The sequence below is a fragment of the Platichthys flesus genome, chromosome 23 (genome assembly GCF_949316205.1).
Source record: "Platichthys flesus chromosome 23, fPlaFle2.1, whole genome shotgun sequence".
Taxonomy (NCBI): domain Eukaryota; kingdom Metazoa; phylum Chordata; class Actinopteri; order Pleuronectiformes; family Pleuronectidae; genus Platichthys; species Platichthys flesus.
In genome coordinates, this window is record NC_084967.1 from 3524474 (window position 1) to 3539924 (window position 15451).

General features: G+C 40.4%; 2 protein-coding genes across 3 annotated transcripts; one reads left to right on the forward strand and one right to left on the reverse strand.

Moving 5' to 3' along the window:
• The first annotated feature begins 243 nt into the window (after window positions 1-243).
• On the forward strand, window positions 244-6361 carry cbll1 (Cbl proto-oncogene-like 1, E3 ubiquitin protein ligase). Its single transcript, XM_062383004.1, has 6 exons — window positions 244-339; window positions 1361-1525; window positions 4184-4290; window positions 4584-4667; window positions 4757-4830; window positions 5039-6361. The coding sequence occupies exons 1-6, from the start codon at window positions 327-329 to the stop codon at window positions 6045-6047; spliced, it is 1452 nt and encodes a 483-aa protein (XP_062238988.1). The 5' UTR covers window positions 244-326; the 3' UTR covers window positions 6048-6361.
• A 596-nt stretch (window positions 6362-6957) lies between these two features.
• On the reverse strand, window positions 6958-15166 carry LOC133948918 (chloride anion exchanger-like). 2 transcript variants are annotated; one of them, XM_062383002.1, is made up of 19 exons: window positions 14949-15166; window positions 14730-14869; window positions 14375-14485; window positions 13690-13850; window positions 13433-13597; window positions 12541-12693; window positions 11730-11812; window positions 11501-11648; window positions 11190-11303; window positions 10912-10989; window positions 10245-10340; window positions 10004-10110; window positions 9694-9763; window positions 9519-9611; window positions 9329-9424; window positions 9002-9223; window positions 8108-8162; window positions 7741-7877; window positions 6958-7408 (listed from the first exon to the last, which is right to left on the reverse strand). In XM_062383002.1, exons 1-19 carry the CDS (start codon window positions 15074-15076, stop codon window positions 7388-7390), a joined length of 2178 nt encoding a protein of 725 aa, XP_062238986.1. In that variant the 5' UTR covers window positions 15077-15166; the 3' UTR covers window positions 6958-7387. The 2 variants fall into 2 exon arrangements, with proteins under 2 accessions (XP_062238986.1, XP_062238987.1); XM_062383003.1 differs by lacking the exons at window positions 6958-7408; window positions 7741-7877; window positions 8108-8162 and having other exon boundaries at window positions 9097-9223; window positions 9296-9424.
• Between the last annotated feature and the right edge of the window lie 285 nt (window positions 15167-15451).

A 15451-nucleotide genomic window follows, 5' to 3' on the forward strand; every position in this document is an offset into this window, starting at 1 on the left:
TATTGCAAACCTCTTGTATTGAGATACATTTCTATACATGTATGTAACAAATAGGCAAGATATGTAAACAAACAATAATATACATTATCTTTAAAATGGTGCAATTATTTGTTGTAGATATTATGTCCTAAATAGAGCTTTTATGAAGTGTACTGTTTCTTTAGCTTCTGTCCTCTTCTCGTTCTTCATCTCTCATCTCCCTCGCTTCTCTCCTCACTCATTTCCCTTCCTCCTTACCTTCTCTCTTCCTTCCTTTCCTCGCGCTTCGCCCTCCTCTCCTCGTCGCCCGTTCGCTCCCACAATGCACTGCGTTCACTCGTTGGATCATGGACCAAAGCGGTAAGCAAAAATGTCAAGTCGAGGCCGATGTGAGCGAACGTATTTCAACTGGTCTATTCTTCCACGCGGCGATAGTTGCTGTTATAACAAATCGTCGGATAAGGACGCAACATCCTCGCTGTGTAGGGATTTGCTACAGCACCGCTTTATCTTACAGAGCAGCGTAAAGCTAGCATGGTCCGAGTTAGCTCAGAACTGGCTAGCAATGGAGTTAAGCTAAATTACTTGTGCTCACGAAAAGTTAACGTTGAGTCTTAAGTGAACACGCAGAGCCGCACGCATTGTAACAACAGAGTCTGCGCAGCTCTCTATTAAACGGTGGACGGTGTATTGCCCATACATGAGTAAAGTGGAACCTCAAGCTGCGAATGAGTTGGGGCGCGAATGCTACACAAACCAATGCTAGCATCAAGCTAGCTAAAATATTGGGCTGTCACAACTAATAACATGGTTTAAGAGTTTATCCTGAAATGTATGAGACGTCTGTCTTTCTTAACGCATCGTATTTGCAGGTTGGATTATTCTCTATTTGGTTATAGTCAATATCAAATACCAAACTGGTTACTCAAAGTTACTAGTTACCTTGCTAACTTTAGATGTGTAAATCTTACTCTGTATCCCACAGTTCTTTGTTGAGGATGTAAATATTCTCCAAAACGTGTCCACTCCGTGATATTCCCAGGAAAAGGTTGAAAGATTTAACTGTTATTTTATAAGTGGATATTGTTATTGTTATTCTTGTGGACAGTAGGGTCAACGTCACCCAGTCAGTGTATTTTCACAATGTGACTTCAAGCATCTCGTTCTGAAAGCCTATCCATATGGGTTTGATTTGTTGTATATATATTATTTCCACTGGTCATTTCAACTGGACACTAATCATTCACTGCAGAAATGTTGCCGTATCCTTTCCAGTTAATATTGCTTAATTTTCAGAAATATTAATTCAAATGTATAGCTACTGTTTGACTTCCATAAGCATGTGGAATTCATGAATATCGCTATTTTTATTTTTCCACAGACAATGATCTTCAAGGAAGCGACGGCTCTGGGAATTTGGGCGGCCCAGATGTTCGAAGACGAATCCCCATCAAACTCATATCCAAACAGCCCCTAAGGAGCAAACCTCCGCCACGAGCCCAAAGACCCAGCAGCAGGCCAACTAAAAGTGAGCCCGGAGAAAATGGTAGGATCATTTTGCAGTCCACCATGCTGTGTGAACTTGAATTAAGAAAAGGAACCTTTATTCCTATAAAATGTCAACATAAATGCAGTCTTTTCTGCATGGTTTATACTGTAATGAAGTTTTTATATCAGCAAGAATACACACAGATGCGTACTAAAGATTAAATTGTGCAAACATTTTGTGTCACGATCATAGTAACAAGAATCGTCAGCTATCAGTATTATGGCAGCAGTTTTTCAACTGGTAACATTTCTTTCTTTGAAGCCACGCCGAAGATTCTTGGTCGCCCAGTGAAACAAGGACAAGGAGAGACTGTTCATGTGAATGAGGCGGTTTATTGAATTAGTTCTAGAAGAGTGACAACATACATGTGAGTGCAGGGTTGCCAACAACGCTGCATGCAACGCTGTAAAATGATGAGCACCTCTGCTTCAGAATCAGAGCCAAAGCAGCGGTTGATTTGTACCTTGTCTCCTGTCTAAGTTTCCACCCTCCACCCTCCTGCTGACCTGCACCCACTTTACACTTTAACAATAAACACGAGACTCTTATTTTAAACATTTAGAAAAAGTTCAAAAATGTTTTATGTTCGCAGTTCAGCTGCTACACACAAGACAATATGTAACAGACATCAGGGTTAAACTGACGGAATTAACCGGATTCATGATCCGACACCATTGACTAATAGTATATCAATAAATGTAATGGCCAGGTTTTGTGTGAAGAGTGAAGAAGATACACAATCCTAGAGGAAACACTGGAATGCTAACCTAATTCAATCATATCATCCTGTTTATTGAGCTGGTAAAATATATCTGGTGTAAAATGTTAAATATTTATTCAAGAGCAATTTTTGTTAACAGCCAGAGAGTCCATTTTATTTGTTGTTTTTGTTGTGTGTGGTTTATTTGTGTTATCTGGACAGAGGGTATCATACTGTTTTTAAATCTAAGTCAAATGTCTGACTGACTCTTCTTTAGAATTAAAACCCTTGCATTATTATGCTTTTATGTCATATCAGTGCTATAAAATGGCATAATTGTTCTGCAAAAATTCCCTCTGACAATCGCAGACGATGTCCCCTCCTGGAGGTCACTCTGTGCCTATTATCTGCCCAAATAATCCCGAAGTTTTAAAAAATAAACTTTATGCTACGGATTGAGTCAGAGCCATCCCTCAGACATGTTTGATATTTACGGTTGAAGAAAATTAGGATAATGAGCATAAAAATCGTTTAACATCGCAAGATTGTTTGAGATTTCAAGTCTGTGGAATCGCCACTGTGAAATAGGCACTTGTGTGGTCTAACATTCGGGACAAATCGCCAAGTGTGTATGTTCTGACAATTATATGATTTTAAAGTCTGTTAAATCTATCTATGTCTGTGGTCTCCCACGTTTTTTAAATCACCTTGAGTTGAAAATCAGTTATTTACTGAACTTTGGACAAATGTAAATATTGATGTCACATCGTTACTCTGGAAAATCCAACAGAAGAAGTAAATAAACCGGTTTAAGCAGTAGTGTTTTCTCTACCATTGTCTGAAAAAGAAAAAAGAAAACTAATTTCTGTTTTCAGCTCAGTGTAAGTTTCTATTGCTTTATATTATTATGCAGTGTTGGATTTCTCTCTAATGTGTGTGTGATTTTCAATCCTTAATTACCGTCATTTTGGATGAAACGGTACAACTGACTGTCAGGAATTTTATCACGGTATACCATGGAACCAGTTACCTTTTCTTTCCTATTACGGCTATATGCAAAATGCTTGTATCAGCTGATTTTTATCGGCCAACAGATAAATAAGAAACAACAGAAAGTTCAGTGAAGCGTATAGTTTCTGTTGACATTGACTAAAGCCAAGATCAGCACCTTAAGTTACATTTTCTGTCTGTTATAACAGAAGTTAATGCAATCATTGTAGAACTCCTTGTTTTACTTGGGGTTCCCTCTCCTGCAGAACCATAGGTCTGACGCTATGTGAATTTATAAAAAAAAAGAAGACATTTGGATAAAGCTATAAACAATTGTTTTTAAAATTGTGTTTTTCTTTATGTGGTTTGCGAATAACCAGCAGGGGGAGCTACTAAATTGCCCATGGTGACAATGAAAGCTGATATAAAGCACAGAGGATCTTACACCATATGATTCACTCTTCAGTTGTCATTCATAAAACATTGACTGGTTCTCATTGAATTAGGGAGAAACCAGGCAATCTTGGTTTCTCATAACGTAAGATTAACCATGAACAACAGATATGAGGTTCGATATCATCGTTTTTTTAATCCCGAGGAAGGTTAGATTAAGTGGATGTAAAATGCATTGAAAAACAATGTTTCAATTCAAGCTTGGTCTATATTTTACTTTACAATGTCAGATTTGTATGAAAACGTTTATATAGCAATGTTCCACTGTTTTAATACACCAAGTCAAACCAGCTGACTTAGTGAAGAAGGGTAGCTTGCCTAAAATTACTTTGTGACAATTAAATCTAGTTTGGGGGCTCTCCAATTCTGTTTTAAAAGTTACTCACCACTTACTTTATTGTTATTACTGTGAGTTGACCTTATATCTTTATTCTACAATTGATTTCGCCTAATAAATCCCCCGTTCTTTTTTTAAGTAAACATCATTAACACGTGTGTCTTGTGTTTCACAGATAACTTTGGCTTCAAGCAAGAGGACAGGTTTGACTGCGGTGCTAAGTCCGGAGATGTGTTTGCAAATCAGAGGAGATATCCCCAGCCACTGTTTTGGGATTATAAGGTACATCCCACAGAATGATCAGTCTCAACACACCTTTTCAGACAGAGGTTAACCAACACACCTTTTCATTACTATTCCACAGTAAGTAAGCGATGATGCACATCCAGACAATCACAACTCATGTCCTTATATAAGTCTGGTTGCAGTAGTCTTCCCATCAGCCTATGGTGTGGGGAATAAAACAATTCATAAAGAATGAGCTTATAGAAAAGTGCATAGATTATGTTTACATTATTTTAGGGTGCTCTAACGAAAAGTATATGTTAATTCATTTCTTGATCGTTTTCCAACAGTTGCATTTGATTGGAGAAAGGGATGAAGTACCGATCCACTTCTGTGACAAATGTGGTCTCCCTATCCAGCTGTATGGGCGGATGGTAAGTACTTTGTTAATGTGACCGTTGTCTGCAGAATGCTTTTCTTAGAGAACTGCTGAAGTTTACCTGTTGAATTGTTAACTCCACAGATCCCCTGTAAACATGTTTTCTGCCACGACTGTGCTTTGCTTCATGAAAAGAAAGGAGAAAAGATGTGTCCAGGGTGAGACATTTTACTACTTTGTTGTGTTTGTGTTGTGGTGAATAATGTAACTCATTATTACCCTTTATTTTTAAAAACAATTTCAAAACCTGTTTTTTGCAACATTTAACTTGAAGTAATGTGTAGCCTTTATGATTGTAGCTCTTCTGATGCGCCTGTGTAACTCCCGCTTTTGGACTCTAACGCGTTGTCACTGTGTGTCTTCCAGCCTCACCCTCTACAGCTGCACAGATCCAGTGCAGCGCATCGAGCAGTGCCAGCGTGGTTCGCTCTACATGTGCAGTGTTGTGCCGGGATGTAAGCGCACCTACCTGTCCCAGCGTGACCTGCAGGCCCATGTTAACCACCGCCACCTGAGGGCAGCCAAGTCGTCCTCAGGCCGCCAGGAGCCCCTGCACCTCGGCCTGTCATCTGATGTGCCTGATCGTTTCCGTGTGCCTCCACCTCACTTATCCAAGAACCATGTCCATCTCCCCAACCCACTCCAGCATGGTGGTCATGACCCTTACAGTCAACCGCCGCCGCCCTCTGCTCATGATGCCCCGCCCCCAACGTCTGCTTTAGGTCCTGAGACATTCCGCATCGCTACGGTAACGACTCGGAAACACAGCAATCTCATCACCGTGCCCATCCAAGATGACTCCTCTTCCTCCCGTGAGCCCCACTCTGTTGGGCTAGGCCCCGGTCAGCCACCCCACCACCACCCTGGGGACTATCCCGGCCAGCCACCTGTCGTGTCCCACTCCCACCACATGATGGCGCCACCGCAGCAGCACTTTGGCCCCCCGCCTCCCCCTCCTCCTCCCATCAACCATCCAATGCAGCACCCGCCCCAAGCCTCTGGGACGCCACACATGGTGTACAACCAGGCCCCTCCTCCCCCCATGTCCACAGCTCCACCACCAATCACGCCCCCACCAGGGCACATTATGCCCCCTTATATGAACCACCCGCCCCCAGGACCTCCACCACAACACAGTGGCCCTCCCGTCAACGCCCCTCCACCTCATCATTACAACCCCAACTCAATGCAGCAGTTCCCTGAAGACCAGGGCACACTCAGTCCCCCGTTCAGCCAGCCAGGAGGGCTCAGCCCTGGGATGTGGCCTGCTCCGAGAGGACCCCCACCTCCACGAATGCAGGGTCCTCCTCCCCCAGGCCAGATGCCTGGTCCACATCACCCAGATCAGGGCCGCTACCGGCCGTACTATCAGTAGACTGCCAACTGAATGAATAGGCAACAGTCTGTGTCATTCTGTTCCGCACCACTTGTCTGAATAATGTGATAGTAAACCTCAGGGTTACAGGACGTAGAAGCTTCGTTTTGATAATACTGCCCAGAAACAAATGTGTATGCTGTGCACATTTAAGTTAACTGTACTGAACCTTCCACTGAGCATACTGCAGACTTGGAAGAGAAAGAATGTCCCCTTTTTAATAGCTTATATTTCTGTATATATGTCAGCTGAGTTCATGCATATGTACTGTTCATGAAAGATGTTAAATATGTCTCAATAAATTTTTAACGGCAGATTTCCATCTCATCTTTGCTCTATTGACTAACAGTTAATATTTAATGTATAAAGTTAAGATGGTTATATGATATTTGAAGGATATGAGAAGCAATACATGGAGTTCACGTCTCATGAAATCTAGTATTAACTAGTTGGTAACTGTATGTAACCCTCCAGACATTTTGTCCTGTGGCTACATCGTCTATCTGTGGTTTCCAACAATTTTGGACTGTGACCCCATAAAATGGCTTGTAACTTCATATCAAAGGATGGTATTTAAATGTCTGCACCACCCAAACCAAGGTGACAATTTATTCTCAGATTGTTATTTCAGGATGGACCAGAAGTGGATTTTTAAGTTATTTACAAAATAAAAGATCATTCAGGAACTCTGAAAAAAGAAACTTGATTTTGTGCAGCATAGGTGTTTTCTCTGCTGTGCTTCCATGACAGGGAAACATTGTTATGAAATTAAGTGTTTTACAAAAAAAAAGCTGAATATAGGTTGATACTCAAACATGTCGACAAGTTCTCTTTTTCTGTTTGGTGGTGTACAAACTACACAATATTATTTCCTGTCCATTTATCAGGGATTGATTAACATCAAAGCAGCTGTTTACAGTTCTGTTTATCTTGATTTATAGATTAAGCTTGTGTACAGAGGAATTTGAAATTCTAAGGACAGTGTTAAACTCCTCAGGATGGCCAATGCAACACATCTGAAGTATGTAATATGTATTCTTTGACCAGTATTTACACAAGGTTGGCTGGTTGTACATCAAAACATCAAGCTACCATGATATCACAAACATAGATATACAAATATTTAAAGTAAACCGTAACAAGTCCCATTACAACAAAATCTGCATGAATCAAAGGACATTTTCAATAGACCTGTACTAAACATATAGAACATTGCATCGAGGTGATAAAGTGAGTTATGACAGAAGATTAAAGTGGGACAGTGGTAAACAGCATTTTGCTGGGATTTGTTGATGAATATTCTTCCTCATGAGTGGATGTTCCTGGAGACAGCTGCTCTTCTACATTTTGGTGTCTGATATCTATATTCAAAAAAATAAAACAGAATTATTTGTGAAGCATTATACCTGCTTTGACTAATTGCGTAACTCTTATTTTAATGCCACAACAGGAATTATTAATATTTATCTATTTGAATGTTACATGAAACTGTAATTCCCCCCTTTATGTGCATCAACCCCAACACACATCAACCAAATCACCTACAACCTAACCCTCACAACATTATTAAGTTAATTATAATGATAAATAAATGCTTCATAGTTTCTGCTGTGTTATAATTGTGGGTTCAGGGATTTATCTGACAACTTTATAGAAAAGGATGTAAAATCCATGAAGAGACTCTTTTATTTACCACCCAGCCTTTAGTCTTGTCCTCCTTGTGTTTTTCAAGCACGTGCAGCATGGCGTCATGAAGGGTCGGGAAGAACATTGAGGTCCGAATCTCATCGTCAAAGAACATGCACATGTGTAGTTTCTCCAGGATGTACACTGTGGAAACAGGGCGAGGTCAGTGAAAGGGGCTTGATGGGGGTTCAGTGAAATGGGGAACTTCAACATGTGGGTATAATGCATCAGGGTTCTGCTACTGACCCACAGCTGCCTGAGAGATGGATTATGGGTACCTGTATGTACCGGCAAAATTCACCTCATGCTGTTGGTGTCCTCACTGATTTGATCATTTAAGAAGAAGTGCTTCTAATAAACTTCAGTAAACTCACCGTCACATGACACAATGTAAACATCCACATCGATTCGGATGAACTCTTTGAGACCCTGCAGGTGATAACAGTGATAAACAGACGGTTGTAAAAACATGGGCTTCACTGGAACAATACAACCGCTGTCACTCATTATCTTATTATGTTCATTATAATCAATTCAATTGGATTTGTATAGTTCCAAATCCCAAAATACATTATCTCAAGGCACTTTATATAAAATGAAACCCAAGAGTTCCCACAACCAACAATGAGAGTTCCATTCTTAGTTCGTCAGATACAGTATCTAACCCTGTTTACCGATCTGCTCTCTTTAGCAGAACTACAGCAATGGAAAGTAAATGAGTACAGTTACTCCAGTACTGTGAGTACTATTTACTCAAGCATTACTGTTAAGTTACTTTGTACTTTCTACTCTTAAGAGAACCAAAGATTTATGAACAATGATCTAATAAAATGCATCAGATCATTAAAAGCAGATCCGAGGAAAGTTAAAAAGAGTAATACTTTGTATTGTACATTTTTAAAAACGCATTTTTGAATCGTGTCATAATGCATCGGGAGGGGGCCTGGTGACTGCACTAACAAATGTTACTCTATCTTAAATAATGAAAAGTTTCTCCGCCTCAATTAAAATGTAAGATACAATACTTGTGCTATAAAAGGAACATTCTTTCATGGAGTGTATTTTTCTGATCATGCTCCGAATTTATGAATATAGGACTTTGAACAGTAGTGGGGCAATTCAACATTAATATTGATTAAAATTACTATTTGCTCTTTTCAACATTAGCCAATATTCACTATGATTAGAGACATAGAACATAAAGACATATTCCAGGACTTATTAACAAGAGTGCAGCTGCCACTTTATCAGTGTTTTTCCCTCTTTACCGCTTTGAGTCCTTTCAGAGCAGAGATGTCCAGGAAGGAGACGGCAGAGAAGTCCAGGATCAGGCTGTGGAGGTCCACTCTGGGAACACTGATGTTGCTGGGAAGCTCGGCATTCCAGTTCATCCGGAATGGAAGGCCCTCGAGGTCAGTGGGCTGATCCATCTCCTCCTTGTTAACGCAAGACTCATCAGTTGTTTTGCTGAATAAACCCCTCAGACCTGTCTGTTAGACAAATGTATGAACGTAAGCCTTGAGCGTTTTGAAGAAAACAATTTATCTGCAATATTAGTTTACTTTTCTTCAGCACACATGAGTTTTAGGCCTCACATCTCTACTGTGATTATCATTTTCCTGCAACAGTTTCTTGATTTTCCTGAGTGCCTTGTTCCTCTTCCTCAGAACTCTCAAGGGGTTGAATCCAACCTGGAACAGCAGTACAGTACAGTTCAGTGCAGTGCAATGCTTAGATTATACTCACTGAGCAATACTGAAACAGAGCGAGACGAATCGTACATACAGCTTCTTGTAGCTTTTCCTTGAAGAACTCTATGTTGGCAAAGAAGATAGGAGAGGGTATCCTGAAGATTTTGACTCCCCTTGGTTCGAATATCTGAGAAGAAATGCAGTGTGATTTTAATTCAGTTGACAATAATGACATTAAATGAAAACAAAAAAAGCAACTTGCAACTTACATGCAGGTAGTCTTTGCGATCCCTGTAGAGGTCAGTGCCAGAGATGTTCGCCAAGACAGAACAGCGGGGACTAGAGAGACATGAAGACAAACTGTTTGTTTTGTCCATTCTTGGCTACTGTAGAAACAATACAGTGCAACATGGAGTATTTTGAGGCTATACAAATAACATAAATCTGAATTGAATTAAAGTGACCACATAGGGATTTTCATCAATTATAATACATTCCAGATTTTTCTCATTAAATCCCCAGTAATGTCAGTTTGCATATTAACAAACTGACGTCAGACGCAATGAAATGTGTCATTACAACTGAGTCCTGAAGACAACAGTGATCAGCTCCATCCCCAGGCCCACCACCAGACCCAGATCCAGGCCGAGCAGGATGGCACCCAGGCACGTCCCCACCCACACCACCTACAGGTGAAATAACTGAAGTCAAACACCAACACAGAGCAGACTATACGAAAATAGAGAAGTAAATGATACGTTGCACTCTATGAATAAATTAACATTTTGGAATTAAACTCAGATATTATCTGAATGCCTACAAATTCTGGTTTGTCCCTCCTCCACAGGTACGGGATTTCTCTGAACTGCATCAGCATGCCCTTCAAGTTCACGATCACCAAGGCACCCAGGACAGACTGCAGTCAAACAGAATATTAAAGGTGTGTATAGGGAAACATATCTATACTACATTAGACTCATAGAAATATAATCACAAGAAAAAATCAACAATTCTGCCCAACTAAGTGGTATAAAGCAAACCTAACTAGAATTTTTGACCATTGAAATCAAACACATCGAGTCATCACTCTGAAACTTTCGTTTTTATTAATTTGCTGCATTTTACGCATCAGTCAAATGTTTTCCAGACAGTTGACTTCTGTTCTGGATCAATTGGATCACAGAAATCTGTTTTGCTCTTTTTAAAATGTGCTCTCAGTGCTGATAGTGAATCAAACTGGACCACAAACATCCTGAAATTAAAAACTTTGAAGACATCAGGATAATTTTGCAGCTCCTTGATCAGAAGATAAAATTCCACTTGTTCCTGAAGGCTTCTTAAGTTTGGATGGACCCAAAGTTTTTCTTTTTTAAAGAAGTGAGAGGACCAGAAAACCTTTGTGAAAGGTTTCTCTGTATCACTATTTTTTCATTGTGTGACAGATTCAAAGAAATGAATACTAAAAAGAGTGTGACCTTGATTCTCACCTTGGGAAGTGGCTCCAACAGGAACCCAAGTTTCAAAGTTACAATCATTGCCATCATGGCCGAGATCAACCCTGCAATCTGCATTTGTAAAAAAAAAAAAATAAGTTAATAATTCATTTTAAGATAGCTGTGAAAGATGAGAATGGGATATAAACCAGACTGTAAAGTGACAGTTTAAATCAAATGTTTTGGAGACAGAAACATTTTTGAAGGTGTTGGTATCGTAAAAGTTGACGCCAGGAGAGAGAAGCTGTAAATGGTGAGGTTGGTTTTCTGACCTGTGTTTTGCCTCCTGAGCTCTCCTGCACGGCTGTCCTGGAGAGGGCTGTGCTCGCCGCAAATGACCTGAAGCTCGCGCCGAATATGTTGCTAACCCCGAAAGCAATGAGCTCCTGGGATGGGACAATTGGAACTGATTGAAATGCTTATTACATTTTGTTGTAACTCGTGAAACCCAACCCTGTCTATAAAAGCCTATCCATGTACTTTTACATCTTCATAACCAAAATTACGAGTCTTATGTTTTCCGTCACATTGTATTAGTAACCAATCAAAACTATTTCCTTGATAGATTTTATATATAACTCACCTGGTTACCGTCAATGGTGTAATCATGTTTGATAGAGTAGACTTTGGCCACAGAGAAGGATACAGCAAACCCAACTATGGCTATAGGGAAGGCCTCCACAGCACTTTCCTTGAAGACCTCTATACTGGGAGCAATTGGAGTCTCATACCTGAAAGATAGTCGTGCATTTAAATGACCGGGAATATCTGATGGAACATCAGAAAGTTTGTATCGAGAACTTGAAACTTACCCACTAACCATTACGCCGACAACATCAACATTGAATCTCTCCTGAAAGTTGAAGGCATATGATATTCCACAAGCTATGACTGTCTGTGGGAATAGAAAACGACACCAAAGAGTTGGGTAGACGCATTGACCGATGGCAGCTTTGTCATTCATTCATTCATTCTTGGGGGGAAATCCACTTGTGGAGACCTGGAACTGGCTTGAAATTAGTTTCTTTAGCAAACACTTGGAATTTTCAGAAGCTCGATTGACCCTGGTGTGATCAATATTTAGGGGTTTGGTTGATGACGCATGAACTGAAACCTACGATTGAGTATTAGGGCCAATCTAAAGAATTTGAGAATAACTTTATAATGTTACGAGAGTAAAATAAAAACTAATTTGTAATAAGTGAGGTGAGCCTATGCTTGCTGGAGTGTCAGTCCGGGATCCCAAACTACTCATCTCGTTAATTCTAGAAAAAGTGAAGAAACCCCTTTGAATAACATGCAGTTTGCAGTTGACCACTGTCAAACATTTCCACCTCCGACATGGAGAGAAATGTAGTTCAAAGGAGGCAAAGTCCTGTCTGTGTAGTGGTTTCTTTGGAATAGACACGGTTTCTTGCACAATGTTCTGCAAAGTCCTGATACCTACGATAATGTGATGCTGATTTGAGATCTATACTAAAGGATAACCTAAAAAGATGCTACACATTTGATGTTATCTTATCCCGACTTGTGCTCGTATAATTCAACCCTAGAGTCGGAAAAGGTGTGTTGTGTTTTTTGAGATTTAAAGTCTTATAAAGTGAACTTGAAGGCTTCCCTCACCATGATTACTTCTATGGGGATAGGCACTGGCAGTTTGGCTTTGTATTTGTCATTCAGCTCCTTCACAATGAACACGATCACCATGATCACTATGGTCATAACCAGGTCACAGATGTTGGTGGAGGAGATCTGGACAAAGATCTTCTCCAGGGTCTGAACAAAAGAAATGACAACAATTAGTTCAGCTGGAGAATGATTACACTCATCAACAAGTGGTTATGCACTCAGCAACAGATTTTTCCTGAGGAGAGAATTCATTGGCTCCTCAACCACTGAGATTCAGAATGTTAGAAACAACAGTTTGCATATTAAAACATTAAATTCATTCTCTTCTCTTGCTCTGCCGTACGTTGGGTCAATGGCACGCAGCTCTTACACGACACAATGTTTATTAGCACGTTTAGATTAAAGTTCTAGTTACCGTTGTACGGAGCCATTCTATCTTTTTCCACCTGTTTCCAGTCTTTTTGCTTGGCCGGGCTAACTTCATATTTAATGGTCAAACATAAGAGTGGTGGCCTTCTTCTCCTCTAGCCTTGACAACAACAGCGTATTCCCGATATTGTCAAACCAATTCCTCTGACTCTGGAATAAGCTCACACCTTTATTGTTTTATGATAAGATACGATAAGATAAAACTGGGTAGTAAGTTGTTCATTAAAGTTGTGGTCATTCCAGCCACTAAACTAAATTGTAAAAGAACTCTTGATTGACTCCTCTCCTTCTAATCTCTACTGTTTTTTCTTCAGCCGATAACCTTTCTTCTTAAGAACTGCTCGCATATCTAATGCTTTAATCTGTCCTCTTGTCTTTGTTATTCACCTATACAGCTTGAATGATGAAAACATAAGTGTCCAACCTCCACTTCTTTCAACTGGACTTGCTGACTTACATATATGATGGAGAGTGGCCCGCTCAGGCCTGGCACGATCAACCCAAACACAAACTTGAGCTGGGAAACCAGGATGTGGACAGCAGCTGCTGTGGTGAAGCCGGACACCAGCGTGTCTGACATGTACACAACAATGAAGCCCACCTGCAGAACCCCCATGGCAAGCTGCACGAGACAGAAGCATGGAGAAAATAGAGGTTTGGTTCGAGGCCATGCAGATTTGCTGCCATGTAGGAACCACAGAGACGAGTCTATACCTGGAAGATACCCACGAGGAAGGTGACAGAGGAGGCCACCAGGACCCTTTGCTGGTCCTGGGTCAGATTTTCAAAGCCTGTGATATTTGCTGCTGGTCCATCTTCTGGTACCAGACGGGTCACCACGGCGCCTATCATTAGGCTCAGGACTGGAAAGGAACCTGCAGGGAAAAAGGGTGTGGATGAGTATGAAGACATTATTGCATATCACTGTCAAAAGGAATATGATTAAACTCCACATAAGTTTTTGGAAAAAATGTTAACTTTCATTTCTATCAGTTCAGATCAATTAGAAAACTACATTTGCACTCATATCAAACCACATATAAATTTACTAGATCTGGATTTTTATTTGGATCTGCACCAAAATTGCACACACTCATTAATATCATCCCTCTAAACATTTATCTAGCTCAACGAATTATTCTCTGAAAAATCAATGAAAATATTGCCAAAGCCCAATCTCACAATTTTAAAAAAAGTGATACAATTCTTTCAAATCAGAGTCACCAATATCTTCTTTCTATAATGACATTTTACATAATGTTAGACCAAAATGAAAAACAAACAGATCCACCTCTGATATGGCATTTCTTTTAAGTCAAAAACTGTTTTAAAAAAATGTTAGTTTCTTATCATCAAGTAACCCAACCCCTCTATGGTAACTGAGCACTAAGTGACATACCTACAGAAATGTGTCTTGAGGTACCCAGGAAAAAGTATGTGAGCATGGGGAAGAAAGCTGTGTAGAGTCCGTAGCTTGCAGGCAGCGACACCAGCAGAGAGAAAGCAAGTCCTGAGTGAGAATAACAACGAAGATTGAATGAGGTTTGTCATCATTTTTAGGCAAAATAACATTGAAAAAGACAAATTATAAAGGTTTAAAAACAAAAGAATACTTCCAGATTGAACTCTTTAAGGCTGTTAAAGAACACTTATTTCATGGTTTTACATAAATTATGTTTCAAAAGCTATACTACCAGCTCTCCCACAGAATAATGAATCTTGTATTTGAAGATGAATAGTAAACTGCTCCTCACCTTGCATGATCGACACCAGTCCAGTGCTGACCCCCGACACCACATCACCCAGCAGCCACTCTCTGACTTTGTAGATCCTCATCCAGCCAATGATGGGAAGGAGAGAGAGGACGGTATTCTTGGCCCGTTTTGAATCACAACTGCCCAAAAAACACAAAAGTTGATGATGTGAGATCAGAGACCCTGACCCTGATGTCTGTGTGACCGGGGCTCACTTACGTCAGATACTCTCTGACATGGTCCAGGATGGTTTTGTGCACCCTGTGGAGCTCCACATGATCTTCAGCAAGGCTGTCCTCAGAGTACACACATCGGTCCACCAGGTATCGTTTCCTCAAAGTTGCCATCCTCACATCTGAGAATCCGGCACAAAATTAAAGATCGTGGAGATAGATCCCGAAAGGAGATCTTGGCCGTTGCCACCCTAACAGTGTCAATCTAATCTGTCAACTGAGATCAATTTCATCTCTTCGTGACTTTTGTCTGCACTGTTCAATGATTAACATCCTTGATTCATTGAGTTGATACGTCAGACAGATTTTTATGGTCTTTTTTTTTACTGTGGGTGATAATGATCGGAGCTCTAATTGGTAACAGAGCTGCATCTCACGCCCTGACAGCTGGTTACGCCCCTTTGACCATTTGCGTAGTTTCCCCAGTGCGAAGCCTGAAGTGTCATGTGAAGGCTAAACAGACACAAGAATCTAAATGACTAAACTAAT